The 19,144-nt window shown below is 35.6% G+C and overlaps 2 protein-coding genes across 8 annotated transcripts in view; one reads left to right on the forward strand and one right to left on the reverse strand.

The window, feature by feature from the left end:
• Positions 1 to 3,515, forward strand: esd (esterase D/formylglutathione hydrolase). Of its 3 annotated transcripts, none has more exons than XM_081369638.1 (9): positions 1 to 151; positions 587 to 665; positions 742 to 830; positions 1,079 to 1,177; positions 1,652 to 1,776; positions 1,929 to 2,048; positions 2,215 to 2,313; positions 2,573 to 2,740; positions 3,216 to 3,515. In XM_081369638.1, the coding sequence occupies exons 2-9, from the start codon at positions 598 to 600 to the stop codon at positions 3,294 to 3,296; spliced, it is 849 nt and encodes a 282-aa protein (XP_081225764.1). In that variant the 5' UTR covers positions 1 to 151; positions 587 to 597; the 3' UTR covers positions 3,297 to 3,515. The 3 variants fall into 3 exon arrangements, with proteins under 3 accessions (XP_081225764.1, XP_081225765.1, XP_081225766.1); XM_081369639.1 differs by having other exon boundaries at positions 142 to 314; XM_081369640.1 differs by having other exon boundaries at positions 142 to 302.
• A 3,387-nt stretch (positions 3,516 to 6,902) lies between these two features.
• Positions 6,903 to 19,144, reverse strand: part of lrch1 (leucine-rich repeats and calponin homology (CH) domain containing 1) — a 52,597-nt gene continuing 40,355 nt past the window's right edge. Inside the window, exons 16-20 of one of the 5 annotated variants that reach the window (XM_081368359.1) lie at positions 18,146 to 18,259; positions 14,910 to 15,019; positions 14,629 to 14,766; positions 13,944 to 14,021; positions 6,903 to 7,167 (exon numbers count right to left, since the gene is read on the reverse strand). In XM_081368359.1, the coding sequence (XP_081224485.1) occupies positions 7,054 to 7,167; positions 13,944 to 14,021; positions 14,629 to 14,766; positions 14,910 to 15,019; positions 18,146 to 18,259 (554 nt within the window). In that variant the 3' untranslated portion in view covers positions 6,903 to 7,053. Of the gene's footprint in view, positions 7,168 to 8,177; positions 10,470 to 13,943; positions 14,022 to 14,628; positions 14,767 to 14,909; positions 15,020 to 18,145; positions 18,260 to 19,144 lie in introns of those variants that run through there. The other 4 variants (XM_081368360.1, XM_081368357.1, XM_081368361.1 and 1 more) reach the window with 4 other exon arrangements.

The raw sequence follows: 19,144 nt of genomic DNA on the forward strand, positions 1-19,144 counted from the left end.
GCACACTGAAGGACATTAAACAAACATATCTCTCGAGCGCCCCTGTTTGACCAAAACGCAGAAGCACAGACCAAAAACGTAAGGGGGCGTGATTTTACGTCTTACGCTAACCCTGACGTCACACTGGACTCTGGATCCTTTAGCTGCAGAGGTAAGTGCTACAAAATAACATCCAGGCCATTATCCTGCATGAAGAGGACTGTTACACGGGAGCTAAATAAAACTTAAATTTCTTCAGCGTATGTTTTGGCATTCTTTTAAGCGTACCGAGGCGCTTCTTTGGGTCGTTTTCTGCAGATCCCGTAAGCAGTGCTGTGAGTTTGGCAGGCCAGTTACTGTAGTGCGCATGCGCAAACTCCATGAGTCTGGAGCGTTAAACATGAATTAACTGTTCAACGAAATTATTGGATAAGCTAAGCTTCAAATGGTGTCCAGATACATGAAAAGTGATCGAAAGTGATCACCCTTTATGTATTGAAGTCATATCATGAAGTAGTTTGAGCATATGTTTGCATGCGAGTGCAAAGTGAGTCTATATATGAAATGTGATCTTTCATAACTCGAACTCTGATTTTTCTCAACTCAGTAAACGGCGCAATGGCACTGACGCAAGTTTCATCTAATAAGTGCAGTGATGGATATCAAAAAGTGTTCGAGCATGACAGGTGAGAGACTGTAGGTTTCATCAAAACCCCCGAATGAAACATACCTTACTGATCTTAACATCAACTCTATTTCCAGCTCTGAGTTAAAATGTAAAATGAAGTTCGCCATTTACCTTCCTCCCAAGGCTGAGAGCTCCAAATGCCCAGTGCTTTACTGGCTTTCAGGTACTTGAATTCATTCTGATTCTCTTCCCTAGGCCAGTTTGAGTGAATGAGCTTCATACTGCATACTGTAGTATACGAAATATTGTTGCCTTTAAGTACGTTTACATTTATGCTTTTAGCAGACACTTTTATCCAAAGTGACTTACAAAAGAGGAACAAATCAGTCAAAGAGCCAACAATAATTGTAATATACCAGTAATTAGGTATATTTAGGCTACTAAAAATGTATTTTACCTGCTGTTTTCTAGGTTTGACATGCACAGAGCAAAACTTCATCACTAAAGCAGGGAGCCAGCAGGCGGCTTCTGAACATGGGATCATCATCGTAGCTCCAGACACCAGTCCACGTAAACATCTCAACATTTGTTATACACCACCACTACAGTTTCGAGTCCTGCTTGTCCATCTCTGGAGACATTATACTCTATAATTATGATTTCTGCTCAGCCAATTCCTAGAGATGCATGGACCGACACATATTAATGATGGAAACAGGTGGATTGTGGGGCCGAACATTACTGCAACATATAGATAATAAGAGTGTCCCCTGAGGATCAAATAGCATTGTGACTTCCCAGTTTAGGTCAGGGTTTAGAGTTTCCCACCAGACAGTCACTCCACTGCTTGGAGAAATTCCAATTAAAGCATAAATCAAATGCAACATAATAAATAATAAATGTAAAATAATATAATGCCATTTAAGTCTGTACTGTTGCTGTAAGAAAGTGGTTGTCAGAAATATTTGAGTCAACCAACACTAAAATTTCCTCATTTACACATAAGCCCATGCTCAGAAAATGAGATGATTTTGCTCTCGTCAGGTGGCTGCAACATTGAAGGAGAGGAAGAGAGCTGGGACTTCGGGACAGGTGCAGGATTCTACGTCAATGCCACCCAGGAGCCCTGGAAGACCAACTACCGCATGTACTCGTATGTCACCGAGGAGGTGTGTACTTAAGCTCTGTTCCAAAAACCTAGTTAGTCACTAGGAAAACAGAGTTGTACTCTGATGACTGTCACAGATGAAAATTTAAACAATGACACCTTAAACATTGGATCGCACACTCATAGTCTTCATCACATTTCTCTTGTTCTTAGCTCCCACGACTGATTAACTCTAACTTCCCTGCTGATCCGGAGAAAATGTCCATCTCTGGTCACTCCATGGGGGGCCATGGAGCTCTCATTTGTGCACTTAAGAATCCTGGGAAATACAAGGCATATTTCATATCATATGCACTGCTTTCATCATTTAGTTATTTGAAGTTCAGATAGTCTATATATATATATATATATATATATATATATATATATATATATATATATATATATATATATATATATATATTCTTTTTTTAATTTCTTGTGCATTTGCCTGTTTCAGTCAGTGTCAGCATTTGCACCCATCTGTAACCCCATACAATGTGCATGGGGACAGAAAGCTTTCTCTGGCTATCTTGGATCTGACAAGTCCACCTGGGAGGTAAGAGATGATCATATGTGTGGACTCAACCATTCAGAATTTGTGGTTGGTAAGATTTTTTTAGTGTTTTTGAAATAAGTGTCATGCTCACTAAGGCTGCATTTTTTAAAATCCAAAATACAGTAAAAACAGTAAAATTATGAAATAATAATCAGTTCATAATAATTTTTTCTTATTTAACACAGTTTTACCGTAGCACATTGCATTGTACAAGTACAACATTGCTTTATTTGTCTTCCTCTGTCTGTCATTTCCACAGCTGTATGATGCAACAGTATTGGCTGAATCATATTCCGGTCCTGAGCTTGATATTCTGATTGATCAAGGCCGTGATGACCAGTTCTTGTCTTCCAGTCAGCTGCTTCCTGACAATCTGATCGCTGCCTGTTCCAAGAAGAAAATTCCTGTAGTTTTCCGCCTTCAGCAGGTCAGTACTGAACCCACCGTGATGAATGAAAGGAATGGCATGTTGGGAAATCTGATTGATTATCCAGTACCTGGGCTTTTTGTGCTGATAGCCACACTCCAAAATGGACACATACCAAGAACTGTAAAATGCTAGAATTCATGTGAATTTGTCACTGGAATTATTACTGTATGCTGATAATATGATTTGTAAGGAACATTTTTGTATTAAACTGTAATAAAATGAAAGCATTTTCACTTGTGGTCTCAGGTTTTTGGACCACATTGTGGTAGGACAGGTCTTTGAATTTGAAATAAACCTCAATAATAAATTGAATGCATTGACTTTTGTTATATTTTAAATTAATTCTCCATCAGTGCAACTAAATCAACTCTCAGGATTAGATGTCACTGTTTAACCCTATACAGTGGAGTATATATTTTAAGACAAAATCTGCTCTCTTCTGCTCAATCTTGTTTTTCTTTTGCTCTATCAGGGTTATGATCACAGCTACTATTTCATATTCTCCTTCATCAACGACCACATCAAGCACCATGCCAAATATCTGAATGCCTGAAGCTATGCAACATGATTGTGGCAACCAGCTCCCATGCCTTCCAGATCTTTACAAAACCCATCTACACACCTGGAAATGACATCAGAACCATGTCTCGACTGGTTCACCATCTCTCAAACTACATTGCAACCCTTTGTATTTTCTTATGCATAATTAACAGGGTGATGTTTAACTGAAGAGACATTTCCTTAAATAAAGGCATTTGGTTGTGGTTTTGTATTTGTTGTTCTGTAGTGAATGATTTGAATTGAGTTGTATTAATTACATAAATTCTGCAAATGACTCAATTATTCTACATGTCCTCATTTCACACATTACGCAGGCTAAATGGTTCAGACATCTGATTAATGTAGTTTAGCAAATTACATCACCATTATGTCATGTCTACAGTATCCTGAATATTTAAGAAACAAACTAGTCTTTGAAGGTGAAAGTTTTTACTGGTAGAAGTTGGTACAAATGAACCATATTTACAGAGGTTAAGGCAAAAGGTGGAATGACATGCATGCTTTTCCCAAAAACATTACTGTACATGCACCCTTAAGTTCACAGAATTACAAAGGGGTAAAATCCCAAACACTGAAAAGACATGGAAAAATAAGTCTTATAAAAAATTAAAGTACAAAAATGTTTAGTACAAGCCTTTTCTCTTTATAATACATTGAAGATGACAAAAAATACCCACATAACATTCAGCAGTTTAAGGTGATTTATCAAACACATTAGTCATCTAATCAGCTGATATAGTTCCTCCAAATACTGTAATATAAATACCCCGCATAATACTATTTGCCAGTTGCCAAAAAAAGACAGTCCCAAATACATAAAGTGCAAAACACTGTCATTTCAAAATCAAATCTGCATTTAAATCTAGTGTGTAAAGTAGTTTCACTACGTTTTCTCTGAAGTGGTGGGGAATGTTGATATTACAGTAATGATGCACAACTTGCCCAATGTAGCAGAGATTTGGATACTGTACTTTAATGAATCTAAACTAAGGACAGAATTTATCAAAAGATACAGCAGTGAAAATGTGTATAAAATGGAACTATTGTACACTATTGTATGTATTGTATAACATAAAATAAATGCACATGTTAAAGGCTTACCTCTTGTAAAACTACCACCAAACGCCAAAATCTAAGTGCTCTCCCTTTCAAATGTCTCTAAAATTACACTTTCTAATCCATATTTCTATTCAATGCGTTTTAATCAAATTATGACAGTATGAAGAATACCATTAGGACTATTAAGATACACCTTTTTTTTTCTTCTTTTTTTTTGGTGTTTAAACTTCTAGCCTGATGTTTTGTTACTAATTACAGTATAATAATGTGAATAAGTTTTGAAATGAATTAAAACTTGTGAGTTTTTGTTGCCAATTAAAGGGATGATCCTTGTGAATATATTTTATTTGTAATTATTCACATGAATAAGTCTCTCTGAAATTATACTGTATATGGAAGTGTTATAATTGCTTTCATATAAGAGCTTAAATAATGCTTTTTTTGCCCTGTCAGTTCACATTAATAAAGTAAATTATGCTTTAAATGCAAGTAAAATAACCAAATATATTCTTACTAAAATAAGCACATCAAATATAAATGTTCTGTACATTATTCACATTCACACACCAATATCACATTACAAATCCTTCTACAAATACAAAACTCTTATTTTTAAAATATTTTTCAAGGACTGTATAAAACGATTATGTTTGGAAATCAGTTTGATAAGAAATTAATTTTGGCAACTGTCAAATAATCTCCAGTGAGATTCCAGCTTCAAATGTTTTGGTCTGTTTCGTGGCTGAATCTATGAGGAGATGAAGCTTTGGACACCAGACTTTCCGTAAGCAAATACGCACAAGTAGAACAAAGTAAAAAAAAATATAATGTCCTTAGACACACAACCTTACATACAAAAAGTGCAAACATGTGCTCCCGTTCTCTCACTCTCACAAAAGAGACACTCTCCTGAAGATATCAAATGCACACACACAAAGAAAGAAAGGTATGTTGCGTTCTACTGTAAACACACTCAGACATTTTCTTTTAGTGATATAATAACTGACTGACAGGTAAGCAGAGCAGAGACTGTATAAAAATATAGAGAGGCCACACTTCCCCTGAGACAAACATCAATGGCTCCCAAAAAACAAGTTAAAAAGTGGTTTACAGTTTTTCCTGATTGCCAACACACTATAACTGATTCATATGTCATAATTTCCCAAACCATTCATTCACTTCTCAAAACAGACATATTTCTCAAACCGTTTAACACATTTCACCTTGTTTCACATTCCAATTTTCTCCACCGGTTTAATCATGTGCTCATTCATAAAACAAACACATAATATAATTAACTCAAGTGTCACAATGTGAACTTAAATAGCACATTTTATCCATGAGTAAACGTGAAGTATAGCAAACCTGATGACAAATCTCAGGATAATATTGTGGTTAATAACAGGTGATTGTGCTTTAGAAAAAGCATCCTAACACTGGAGAGAGAGCTGAACGAATCATCTACAGGGGTTTCATACTACGTCTTACACACAGTATAACTTTGTTGTATAAGTATAAGCACATGTTGTACACCCTCAACCTTGTGATTGTCAAATTAATTTGTTGCTATATTGTACTATATTTTTGCAGAACTGAGAGAAGACTGCCTAAGGGAGGTAGAAGAGGTCTTTTGTCAGAAGACCCAGAAACTGCTATAGTACTGTATAATTGAATGACATTTGGCCGAAAGTGCAGAGGATGCAACGGTAATTGACAGTATACTGTGTTGTGTTGCATACCGGGTTCATATTCAATTCTTTGGTATTTGGTGCTTTTCATCTACTGTAAGATCACTTTAGTGTAATGAAAATACATTTTTCCTAATGCTCATTGTTGTATTTTACTGTTCTCTGCACTTTCCTTTATGTTGTATACTGTAATAGACATTTAGCTGAAAAATTATTCCTGCATATATATATATATATATATATATATATATATATATATATATATATATATATATATTATTGCCCAGAGGATTTTGATAAAGTGTTGTAAATTGATCTCACTGCTGTTCTCTAGGCAGGAAAGTAGTCTGTGTATTTGTTATTTGTTTCAGAAGCCAAAGTTTGAGAATATTTTGACTAAAATTATATTTTACCTGGAAGTTTTTGATTTGTGCAAGTTGGTGTGTAGTTTTGAGATGGTCTTTATAGTTGTGAGAATTGTTGAATTGATTGTGTGTTCGCAATCGAGAAAAACCATATATATATATATATATAAAAAAAAAATCAATATCAAAACTGGGAGGACGAGTGTTTTAAATCTAGATCACTAAAGGCCCAACACAGATAGCATATAATCTAAACACACACACACAATATATATATATATATATATATATATATATATATATATATATATATATATATATATATATATATATATAATCAGGAATTGTGCATCTCTCAACTAGCTGCTTAATAAATATATATATTAAATAAAGGAATTTCATATCTTAAGCTAGTTTTGAGCTAAATTTGCATACACGACTATGGCCTGGGCAACAGTGATCACATAACAGTACTAAATAAAAAAGTAAAGAAAGTGAGGAAAACATGAGCATATACCTGCAGTTGAGGATCAACTAAGATAATAAGAATATATGGACAGTGTCCAGGGAATTTCTCAAAGATCATCTGGTGTTAGAGGTCCATCCACAGGGAATAGTGTGTGTTTGTGTGTGTGACTCATGTGAAGAGTGTCTGGTTGGTGGAAGTCTCATCCAGCAAAGCTTGGACACTAATGCCAACTTTGATCAGCCCCTTCTCCTCCAGAATATGATGTGGCAGACATAATTTATCCTGGAGAGAGAGATTCACAAAGAGGACAAATGATGTGCTTAGTCAGAGAGGAAACAGACAGGATCCCCAGTTATAAGGACATTTTCAGGCATGGAAAGTTTATTTAATGAGATGTCATATTATTCAAAACTCAAGTCATGTAATATTCTAAAGTGAATTATCCTTATTTATTTATTTTTTTTACATTTAAGCTCAGCTCAAAACATTTAATTGTTATCAAGAGCAATTTTTTTATCCTTGTAATCGAGTAATCACAACAACTGTACATTTGACTGGTCAAAAGGAGTGGAAACCATAAAGAGAAATAAAATTACAAAAAAGCTTCATTAAAACTGAATGCACTTGTTAATTAAACTCATAAAAGACTCACCTCATTTAGCAGTGATGCCCAATATGATATCAGTTATTCAAACAATCAAAAATTTAATATATATAAAATATTTGCATCTCAGACACTAAAGCCTATACACACATACTGTACTGTTCAACGATTTGGGGTCAATAACAGTTTTTTTTGTGTGTGTTTTGAAAGAAGTCTCTTCTGCTCACCAAAGCTGCATTAATTTTATACAAAATACAGTTAAAACAGTAATATTGTGAAATATTTTTACATATAAAATAACTTTTTTCTCTGTAATTTATTCCTGAGATGGCAAAGCTGAATTTTCAGCATCATTACTCCAATCTTCAGTGTCACATGATCCTTCAGAAACAATTCTAATAAGCTGATTTGCTGCTCAAGAAACATTTCTTATTTTCATCAGTTACACAATTCATTTGTGATTCATTTTTTTTCAGGATTCTTTGATCAAAAGATAGAACTGATTTGAAATACAAATCTTTTGTTACATTAAAACTGTTTACTGTCACTCAATACATTATTGAGCCCTTGCTGAATACATTCATTTCTTTCAAAAACAACAAAAAAAATTACTGAATCCAAATGTTTGAACATTAACAAGAGCTAAATTGTAAGACAAAAATGTTTTAAAGAAACAACCACAAAGCTGAGAAAAACAACCCAAACTGTACATTTATTCCTTTTCATATTTAGGATCATAAAAACCAATGCCGTACAAAGTCCAAAGCAGCAGCAGCACTGCACAGAATTCAACACTGAGAGGAGTCAAAGAGTCTAGATCTGGACAAACAGAAGCAGCTGATCCGTCAGAACATCCTATGCAGTCTCGTTTAAGCCTTTTACAAACACTTTTTGCATTTGGTAGCTTTTTTGAGAAATGAGGAAACAACTGGGAAATTATACCAAACAAAAGTTCCTGAAGAGTCAATTTGCCTTTTATTTTTGTCAAACTGGATGATGAAAGCAGTACCAATTATAACTGATGTGATCGTACAGATAAGGTTCAAAGTGTTTTATATTTTGAGGAAATGATGTCAAGAGGCCTCAGTGACATCACTGTCGGCTCATTTGCTAACCGCTCCTTTTAATAATTCCTTTTATCAGTGATGAGATGAACAAGGTCATTCTATTACGTGAGATAAAGATCAGAACCTAAAATAGAATCAGAGGATCCAATTAGAATCAAGAGAAACCCTGTGCACGGACCTTCACAGCAGGTAATTACATACAACAGAGATTGCACTTAATTACTGAACTCATACAAATTGTGTTAATCTGATATTTCATAATTTAAAAACCTGACTCAGCCCTTTATTACAGATAACTGATAGAATACATAAAGAAAATCTTCATGAAGAGCCCATTATTCCTCATTGTTTGGTTTGGATTAGTCACATCTCTGTGGAATTATGCATATTACATTAATTCAACTCTGTGTGTCATTTTGCTTTTCTGATTAACAGGAAATTAAAGAAACGATCCATTAGTCCTATTCGGATCTCTCTCATAAGGAGAAAGAAAATGCTATTGATGGTGTTTTGGATAAAATAACACTGGAATCATGTATGGCTGCGCATGATATTTAATAATTTTCAATAACACATCAACTTGAAAAGATCGGTCCTTAACTGCTGCTTTTAAAAACACTGTTAACCAAAAGTTGCTGCTTTTTACATCCAACAGATTAATTAGCCCTTATGCTAATGATTAATATTTTTACCTCACCGTACAAGACTTCTGTGCAAAGCAAAGCTATCGTTTTGCTTTAATGACATCTGGGCCTTCACTTACTCAAGTGTCCTCATATTATCGTCTATAAATTGTTTCTTTAAAGCAGACCTTGATTCCTGTTGATACATTGCTGGTCATTGGCATGATGCAAAACCTCCATATCCATTTATAGTATTTTAGTTTTGTCATGCAGATGCTAGTAACTATACCACTTATATTGTTTATATGTGAATTTTTCAAGAGGACCACAAAACTGTTCAGCGTTATGACTGTTGAAATTCAACTTCACACTTAAAAATAAAGGTTCCAAAAGGGGTTTTTCGCAGTGATGCCATGGAACCATTTTGGTTTTTTTTTCAATTTCCATTATCAATTCTTTTTTTCGGTGTGAAGAACATTTTATATAATCTAAAGAACCTTTGTCCACCATAAAGAACCTTTTGTGGAATAAAAAAATTCTATGGATGTTAAAGGTTCTTCATGGAACCAATAAAGAACCTTCATTTTTAAGTGTTTCTGCAACAAGATTTAGTGAGAACGTGGCCGTATGTCATTCCTTATTAAAGTGCTCAGTGCACCTCCAGCGTAAATGTTTGCAAAAAGTCTGTTTAAAGATGGTTTCCTTAGCATTTTGCAAAGACTAATAAATATTATATTTGTCAACTAATAAATAATACTCCCTCAAACATGAAAGCATCAAGTTCCTGTATTAAGGAGCACATTTTGTGTTACAAAAATGTTTTGTGTTATGTATGGTTTCACCATAGCCAAGTTAAGATATACGTTTTTACAAATAACATTTGCTCCAACTGACAGGAATACATATTTTCCTTCAAAAAACAGGCAGTGTCCATTTTAAGACGTTCAATGTGCTTTCTAAGACAATAAATGATATAATGTGTTATTTGTGTGTTTTAGTGCATGCATGTTATTTAAATTCACTCCAGCTGTAGGCCACAAACAGCATCACCAGACAGAAAACGTGAAGCAGACTTGAGCCAATCAGATCCCATATTTGCCAGGAAGGAGGTGGAGTCTGAGTGGACTCGGGGATAAGCTTCTTGACCTCTGTCTCTTTCTCCCTGCCACTATCCACCTTTCCTTCCTTCTGCCTTGTTCCTGTGCTCTCCAACATGAGCAAGGCCGCGACCACGGCCCAGAGTGGACGCAGGTTACACTGCAGAACGTCATAAGCCGAACAGAGAGAGGACTGAGAGAGATTTAAAACATAGAGGGGATGACAAAGAGAACCAGGAAGAGGAAGCATTGAAGAGAATAGAGTAAGAATGGAGTATAGATGGAGGGAGAAACAAAGGGAAAATAAAACCAAATAAGAGGGAAAATGAGAAGAGGAGAGATCATTCGTTCGGCACCAGAGAAAGATAAGGAAGGTGATTAGACAGTGATAAAGGTCAAAGGTAAAATGCTTTGAGCTCAATAAACGGTAAGAATTCTGGATCATTCTCAGGAAACAGTGCCATATGTATAAGAATGCATGTTACTTTGGTTCTAAATCACATAGTTCGATACATTTTACTTGATTTAGTGTGTACTACTAAATCTAGTTTGAAATATTGTTAACAAAAAAGTTTATACTTTATTTAAAAAAAATCGTTCATCTCCATTACAGTGTTCTGTTCAACCTCTTTCACTGTGACATTTTACCTCTTTATAAATGACTTCATTTTTCTGACCTATTTGAAAAAATTACATCATAATATTTGTGTTTTTGTTGACCACATGGTTCAAACAAAGTTATATATTACAGTATTTCACGTATTTCTATTTGCTCACACATATTGGAATCAATCTCAATAGTTGATTCAGCTGTTTATAGAAACAAAAATGGTGATTATTATTTTATTTTTTTAAATAGTCACAAAGGGCAAGAACATTAATTAAATAATGTGGTGTGGTGTAAATACATTTGTTTTTCTACAGAAATCCTTCTAATATGCTGATTTGGTGCTCAAGAAACATTTTTTATTATTAAAGGGATACTCCACCGTTTTTTCATATTAAATCATGTTATTCCCTTAACTAAGACGAGTTGATACATACCTCTCTCATCTCAGTGCGTGCATTCAATCGCTGTGGCACGCGGTGACACTCTGATAGTACTTAGCTTAGCCCAGTATATTCAATGGTATCTAACAGCAATTAATTTAGAAGTGACCAAACACATCAGCGTTTTCCCTATTTAAATACAGTTACACGAGTAGTTATTGACCAAGTATGGTGACACAAAATAAAACGTGGCGCTTTTCTAAGTGGGTTAAAAAGGATAACTATAATGCATGGCGGAATAGCACTTTTGGGAGTACTTCGACTGGCGCAGTAAAAAGTCACGCCTGATCCTCTTCCCACTGGAGTATCCCTTTAACAAAGTTGAAAACTGTTGTGCTGCTTACATTTAAAAATGTAAATATAAATGACTTTGTCACTTTTAAACCTTTTAATCTATATAAAGAGTCTTTTCTGAATAACTATTAATTTACTGACACCAAACTTTTGAACAATAGTGTATATAATAATCTTTGAAAGTGTATAAATAACAAACTTTCTGTGACCATTGAAAAAAAAAAAAAAACTATTTCTCCTGAATAATATAAATGTGAAATATAAGGGAAAAATAAATTATGGCTTTTTTTTCCTAAATCATCTTTTTAACCTTGTAAAATAAAGTAGGAAAAAAATCCTCAAATTTTCAAGCACAAATGGCACCATTTCCCGAGAAGGACCCTCTTACTGCCTTCTGAAAAAGAGTTTTCAGAGAGAGATGTTGACCGTTATAAGTCACTGTCTCTGTTTCAGAGGGCAGCTGTGGCTGGGACAGATGCTGTTAGCATGGTGGTTAGCAGAGCATGTGAAGTAGTGAGCGTATGCCAGGCACAAGTCAAGCTACAGCGTACAAACTGTACAAAGCAAGAGAGCTGCAAAAGCCAGTAAAGAGCAGAGCAGGTCAAGCTACACTAGTGCGTAACTCAACAATTACACTACACCCCTAGTAAGTTAATAATAAAAACAATGATATATAAACCTATATAAGACCAAAAGTTACCAAACAAACAAGGCTTGCCACATTATCCCTAAACACGTTAACAGTATAAACTAGCCTGTTAAACAGTATCAGCTACACGTAACAGGCTAGCAAACACAAAAGACACATATTGACAAAGCTAGCTGCCATGCAGACTCGTAGTAGCTACAGCTACTACAGACACAAGCTATGACAACTACAAGGTTCCTGTACGGCACGATCAGAACAGCCTGTTATGAATGGCTTGGACCAAGCTCAACCCATAAAGACATGAAGACAACATCTGGGTTACTACTAGAAAGGCCACTGATATGGGTAGAATAACCATTTTTTGGAAGGTAGGATGGCACAACCAATTGCCGAAACTTTTGCACAGTTTGAGCAAGAATGTAAAAAGTGGACCCAAAATTTACCACATGCACACAAAAAGAGATATCAACGACAAACATTTCGTCCATGTTTCAAAGGAACATGGTCGTTGTGCTCATTGTTACTACTTTGGACAAAAACGAATTGCTTCTTATTTTGTGTTTAGGATAATGTATTACGCAAGTTGTTACACTGAAATAATGGTTTTATGGACGATTTACACAGAAATTCATTCCACTCATGTGTCAGTATTCCATTGTCTGTTTATCACTCTCTGTCACAGCTCGAAGAAACATGATCATTTATCAGAGAGCAGGTCAGAGCCAGTAACAGGATGGAATGAAGCTCTGGCAATGGATGAAGCCTAAAGCCATGATGATGATAAAATCTTAATACAAGGGCATGATGCAGCTCTAGTATGAGGTTGTGAGAAAGTGCCTGTTACTGCTGTTCTATGATCAGTTTTCCCCCAAATCTATTGAATAGAGAAGGTCCAGGTTTTTTTTTTTAAGCTGCTAAACACAAGGCTCCAAAACGTTTAAAGGCATGACTGATCATAGGCCAGTTTGAGGCAATCTCAGCTGCTTCAACCAATCAGATTAGGGGTGGCTGATGATCAAAATCAGTTATGTCATCAAGTGATAACATGTTTTTAACCAGAACCTGTTTTTTAAGAAGCCCTGGGTGTACAGGTTCATTTGAACAAAAACTCATTTGAACTAATCGGGCAGGTTTCCCAGAAAAAGATTTAGATAAGTCAGGAAATTCAGTGGAAATCCCCCTTAACAGTCCACTTCAATGACAGACAAGTTATAATCTGTCAAATCTATAGGATCAGAGTCACAGGGTGATTTTTTCACCAAATACGAATTAGACGACAGTCTCTTTAACAGCTCAGTTGGCAGTAATACCAGCAGCTATTTTCTATGTAGGAAATGAATACAAGAAGAACTCCTGTTTACTTGAATGGGGAAAGACTGAAACTGTTAGAAACTGTTTTTCAGTAATAATACATTTCAAATAAGCAACTGAATCGGACAAAAATTGTATAATAAATTGTGCTTCTTTCGTTCAGCAACACTAACAATATATTTAATCTGTGATTGACTTCTTATACTGAGAAGACATCATTTTACCCCACCAATACCAGTAAATGAATGCTTTTAATTTAGGACAGTACATGAGAGACTAGTACAGCAAAACCCGTACAAACAGTGGCCCTTGAAAAACAGATCTAGTTAATTTGGCATTCACAAAAAAGAAATACATATTCACCTGAGGGACTCCCATTTTCCTGCAGGCGTCCAAAAAGTTTTCAACGTTTCTGCGACATTTAGCCATGCTAAGCTTGGGCTGAAGGTTTAAAGTGTCCATGTGCAGATATCAAAAAAGAGAGAAAAAACAGGTTAACGAACTTCAGTCAACATACACTGTTCAAAGGTTTGGGGTCGGTAAGATTTTTTTTAAAGAACTTATACTCTTATTCATCGAGGATGCATTAATCTAAATTGACAGTAAAGACATTTAAAAAGTTACAAAAGATTTCCATTTCATATACATGCTGTTCTTTTGAACTTTCTACTCATCAAAAATTTTCTGAACAAAATAAGTATCAAAGTGAAAGCAGCACAACTGTTTTCAGCATCGATAGTAATAAAAAATGTTTATTGAGCATCAAATCAGCATATTAGAATGATTTCTGAAGGATCATGTGACACTGAACACTGGAGTAATTCAGCTTTGCCATCAAATGTATAAAAAAGATTTTAAAATATATTAAAATAGAAAACTAACAAATTTTAAATTGTAATAATATTTCTCAATATTACCGTTTTTATTAAATGTAGAATAAGAGAATTCAAAAATTAAAACTTAAAAAAAAAAGATTACTGACCCCAAACATTTGAACGGTATTGTATAGTGTTTATGTGAATGTGTGGATCATTCAGAGAAGACTCACCACTGCAGGGGATGGTACGTGGATACTGGCCACTGAACGCGGCTGAATGTGATTGACTAAGTGACAAAGCACGACCCCATCCATGAGAGAGGAGCCCAGATCTCCAGGAAGAGCTACTTTCAGTCTGCTCTCAATACTCTGGCAAAATCAATGTGATTTGGTAATAAATAAAACATTTTCTTGTGGGGTCATTTTTAGTCAGTCAAGCTAACTGACCAACTAACTAACTAACTAATACAGTTAGTTTATATACTTAGCTTCTGCGCGAGTGTGTTCCGTACCTCTCGTAGTTGCTCTGTGAGCTCCAGCTCCTCTCTGAGCTGCTCCATCTTTCTCCTCATGGTGAACTGAGGATCCACTGATTCCAAAGTCTTTTGCGTCCTGAAAAACACTGTCACACAACTGAACCGTCATCAGTCTGCAGAGAGCACGTTATATCTCTTGTCTTATTCCCACATGCATAAAGACACAATTTAAAGTCAAATCCATCATGATATCCGAAAACTTTAAACTTTAGGTTACATATGGCGCTTTTGGCATTATGCTGCTTTTTAATGGACAAAAGGCTTTTATTTTCATTCTTTATCACAATGAACATTCTGAACTTTGAAGGCACTGTCCATATCTGACAGCTCACAGCCTTTATTATATGATATTTCCCCACAAGGGGGAGCACTGGTCTAGACATGAGAAAGAGGAAGATTGAGAAAGACAAGAGCACAACACTTCATTCCACACATCTGAGTATTCCGTCACCTCTGAAGTTGCATAACTACTCATCCTTTGAAAAAATGAAAGGAAGAGGACAGTATGAAGGGAACACTAAAAAGATGTTATTCCAGAACATTCCTCCCTCTTTTTGCTGTTTCACAGTTTAAAGCCCTGGAGCCATGTTTCTGTGCTTGGATATTGATGTAATACAGCAAGCATATGCTAGACTTCTCTGGGCAGAATAAAAAAAAAAAAAGTGTGTGTGTGGTCCTGGTAAACCCTACATTAACAAAATGTCCCCACAAAGACGGCAATATCTGAAATCGTTGTGAGGAAAACAGCTTATAAATCATACTATAGTGACGTTTTTTGAAAATGTAAAAATGCAGAAAGTTTTCTGTGATGGGTAGGTTTATGGGTAGGGTTAGTGTAAGGGATTAAAACATACAGTTTGTACAGTATAAAAATCATTATGTCTATGGAAAGTCCCCATAAAACATGAACGTGTGTGTACCTACTTAAACATTTTTGAGGCAAATTTATACCCCAAAGTGAGATAAATCTGACAAAATCTCCTTGGGTAAAAAATAGTACAAAGTAAATAAAGTTGTTTTTTATTGTAAATATCCAGATAGGATAACTATGTAAAAACAGAAGAAGTCTATGGAATGTTCCCATGTAGATGGCTGAACTTGTGTGTATGTGTGATAGCATCAGGGTGAAACAAAGATGGCTTAAAAGTCATTCAGACTTGAGTCAAAGACATGCTTCAGGGGCATGTCTGTGTTTTCACAGCGTATTTACTTACTTAAATGTGTGTATTTATTATGTTTAAGTATACTTATTTTTTTCTGCCAGCCTAACATAGAAACACTGCCTCAACCAATGGCGTGAGTTTTGGGGCGGGGCTATCTGTTTATTTACCAATAGCAAACTGAGCTGTGTTTGAAGTTTGAAAACATTTTTTTTTTTTTAAGCTAGTGACACAAATTAAACTTTAGCTTTAAAACAAAGTGTCTTTCTCTTGCATTTTCTTTAGTTTCTATCTCACCATCTCTCTAAGAGCAACACACATATCAATTCAACCCAGTATTGGCAAGAATAAGATTCATTCTCGCATTTACGGTTACATCGTGTGCTAAGACAGTGAGAATTCCAGAATATTATCAACAAACTTACAGGTCAAAGAAAGAAACAACACATCAGAGAATTTCTGACATCTAACAGGAAGTTACAAATTCTCCAAGTTCTCTAAAAGTATTTATGGACAGAAATAAACCTCTGTAGAATCCGAACACCACATTACTCACAAAGTGCATAACTGCCTAATCTGGTTATGATTTTAACTACCAAAAAGAGTGTAGTACTCTCAGTTCAGTGTAGACATTTTATGTTTAAAGACTTTTCACAGTAACCCTTAAAATTGGTTTAGGATTCCACCCGAGTCTCCTAATAATATGAAGTTCAATAGTACCCATTAGTATAAAGCTATTCATTACTAAAATGTTTTTTTCCTCCATTACAACCTCTATCTCTTTCTTTCTCGTAAGACGATGAGCAAGTACATATGTCTCCTGGCAGTTTTTCATCCTCTGAAAGCATTTCCTCTTAAATGGAGGTCTGATTTTCCCTCTGGGGCCATTATCTAATGCTTCAAAATAGCAGCTCTATAAATACATGCATCTCCATTTAAAGCCACTGGGCCACCCCAAATTTCAGCCCACATCCTCTCTTTCACTCCTGTGTTTTAAAAGACCCTTTAATGCTACACCACAAACCTCAGAATTTTTTTTTTACTTTCATACAAAAAAATGTCACTACATGAGGAGTGACTATTTTACTAAGCTCAAAGGTATGGTTCACTCAAAAATGAAAATTCTATTCTCATTTACTGACATTCACGTCATTTCAAACCGGTACAACTATTTCTTCTGTGAAGCATAAAATAAGATATTTTGAGAAATGTCTCAGTTATTTTTGTCAAACAATGTAAGTCAATGGTCACCACCACGGGTTTGGTTACCAACATTATTCAAAATATCTTCTTTTGTCTTCCGTAGAAGAAAGAAAGTCATACAGGTTTGGAATGATGAATTAAAATTTTTGGGTGAACCAACCCTTTCATTGGAAGCTGGTGCTAGTGAATCTTGTCAGGAAATAACTATTTAATTAATTTCTTCCACATATGAACTTTCAAAAAGATGTCAAATTCTCTGAGTCAACCAAACACGGGGCTGAAGTATTCTGAAAAACAATTTGTCATTTCTAAAAGCTGATATTCAAGCATTAAAAGAGACAAAAAGTTGGACAAACTAGATTTTTACATTGTCTGAGGATAATGAAAGTAATGCTTGCCAAGCAAAAATCTGCTGCCATCATGCTAGGGTACTGTGGGTGGTTGCCAGAGCATTGCAATGCGTTGGAGTTGAGTGTTGCAAAGCAGTTGGTAGAGTGTTCTGGATGTTATTAGGCATTGCTATGTGCCATCTAGAGAGTTGGGTGTACTAGGGCGTTGGCTAGGCGGTGGCTAGGGTGTTCTGGGTGCTTTAACACCTAGTGCAAAGACTACAGAATAAGTTTCAAACTAATTTAATATTTAGGGTTAAGGGTGTATTCACATTTCTATGATAGTGATTCAATGCCTCAGCATTCAACAAAAAAGGAAAAAAAATAAAATAAAAATATACAAATTCTAATAGATAATAATTATAAAGAAACACCTGACATTTCATCTTTGACAAGAAAACTCAAAGAGACTAACTGTTAGGTATGTGACTGTACAGGATGATACATTGAGCAGACCTACCACTGCTTGGCATGTCTCCTTCAGCTGGGCTAGGGGGCGTGTCTCTATCGGTGGGCAGGGCCTGTGTAAGTGGGAGGGGACAGGGCCGAGTCGAGCATGGCACAGAGGGCGAAGCTAGATGCAGGTATCAACATAAAGGGCAGTGCCAGTAGGAGGAGGAGCCAAACAAGGGATTTTCATTGGAAAACCAAAGGAAACAGGCAGGGGTTTCAGGTATCAGTCAGAAAATGGGAGGATGCCGAGCAACAGTAGTTTGTGTAATAAGAGCACACAAGCAGGCAAGCAGCAGTTCAGGGAAACAGGTAAATAAAAGGGAAGAGAAGGAAACAGGAAGATATGCAAAGCAAAGTGACGTAAATACAGCACAACACAAAAGAGAAATATTAAAAACAAAAGAAGTCAATGTTAACAGTATTTCAGTACCAGTTTGATGGCATGCTGTTATGCGCCTGGTACAAATGACTATTATTTATGTCAGACTCTGGGCATGATAATGCTGTTAAAGGGATAGTTCACCCAAAAATAAAAATCTGTTATCATTTACTCACAAGTTGTTCCAAACCTGTATACATTTCTTTGTTCTGCTGAACACAAAGGAAGATGTTTTGAAGTAAGTTTGTAACCAGCCTGCTTTGGGGCATAGGACAAAAAATAAATAAAATACTATGGAAGTCAATGGTGCCCAAGAACTGTTCCGTTTCCCACATTCTTCAAAATATCTTCCTTTGTGTTCAACAGATGAAAGAAATGTATACAGGTTTGGAACAACCTGAGAGTGAGTAAATGATGACAGAATTTTCATTTTTGGGTGAACTATCCCTTTAATGTTAGACATAAATAACAGATCACAGATGATGACGCAAACACTAGCTTAGATGTTAGAGGGGGAAGCAACAAGAAGCCTCTAGGCAGCTAAACAAACAGCTACATCAATTAAACTGCATCCAGATGAAGTCAAGCAAGTTGTTCTGTCTATTTATTTAAGTGTACACATTAGTA

Source organism: Scardinius erythrophthalmus (assembly GCF_964197995.2).
Source record: "Scardinius erythrophthalmus genome assembly, chromosome: 6".
NCBI lineage: Eukaryota > Metazoa > Chordata > Actinopteri > Cypriniformes > Leuciscidae > Scardinius > Scardinius erythrophthalmus.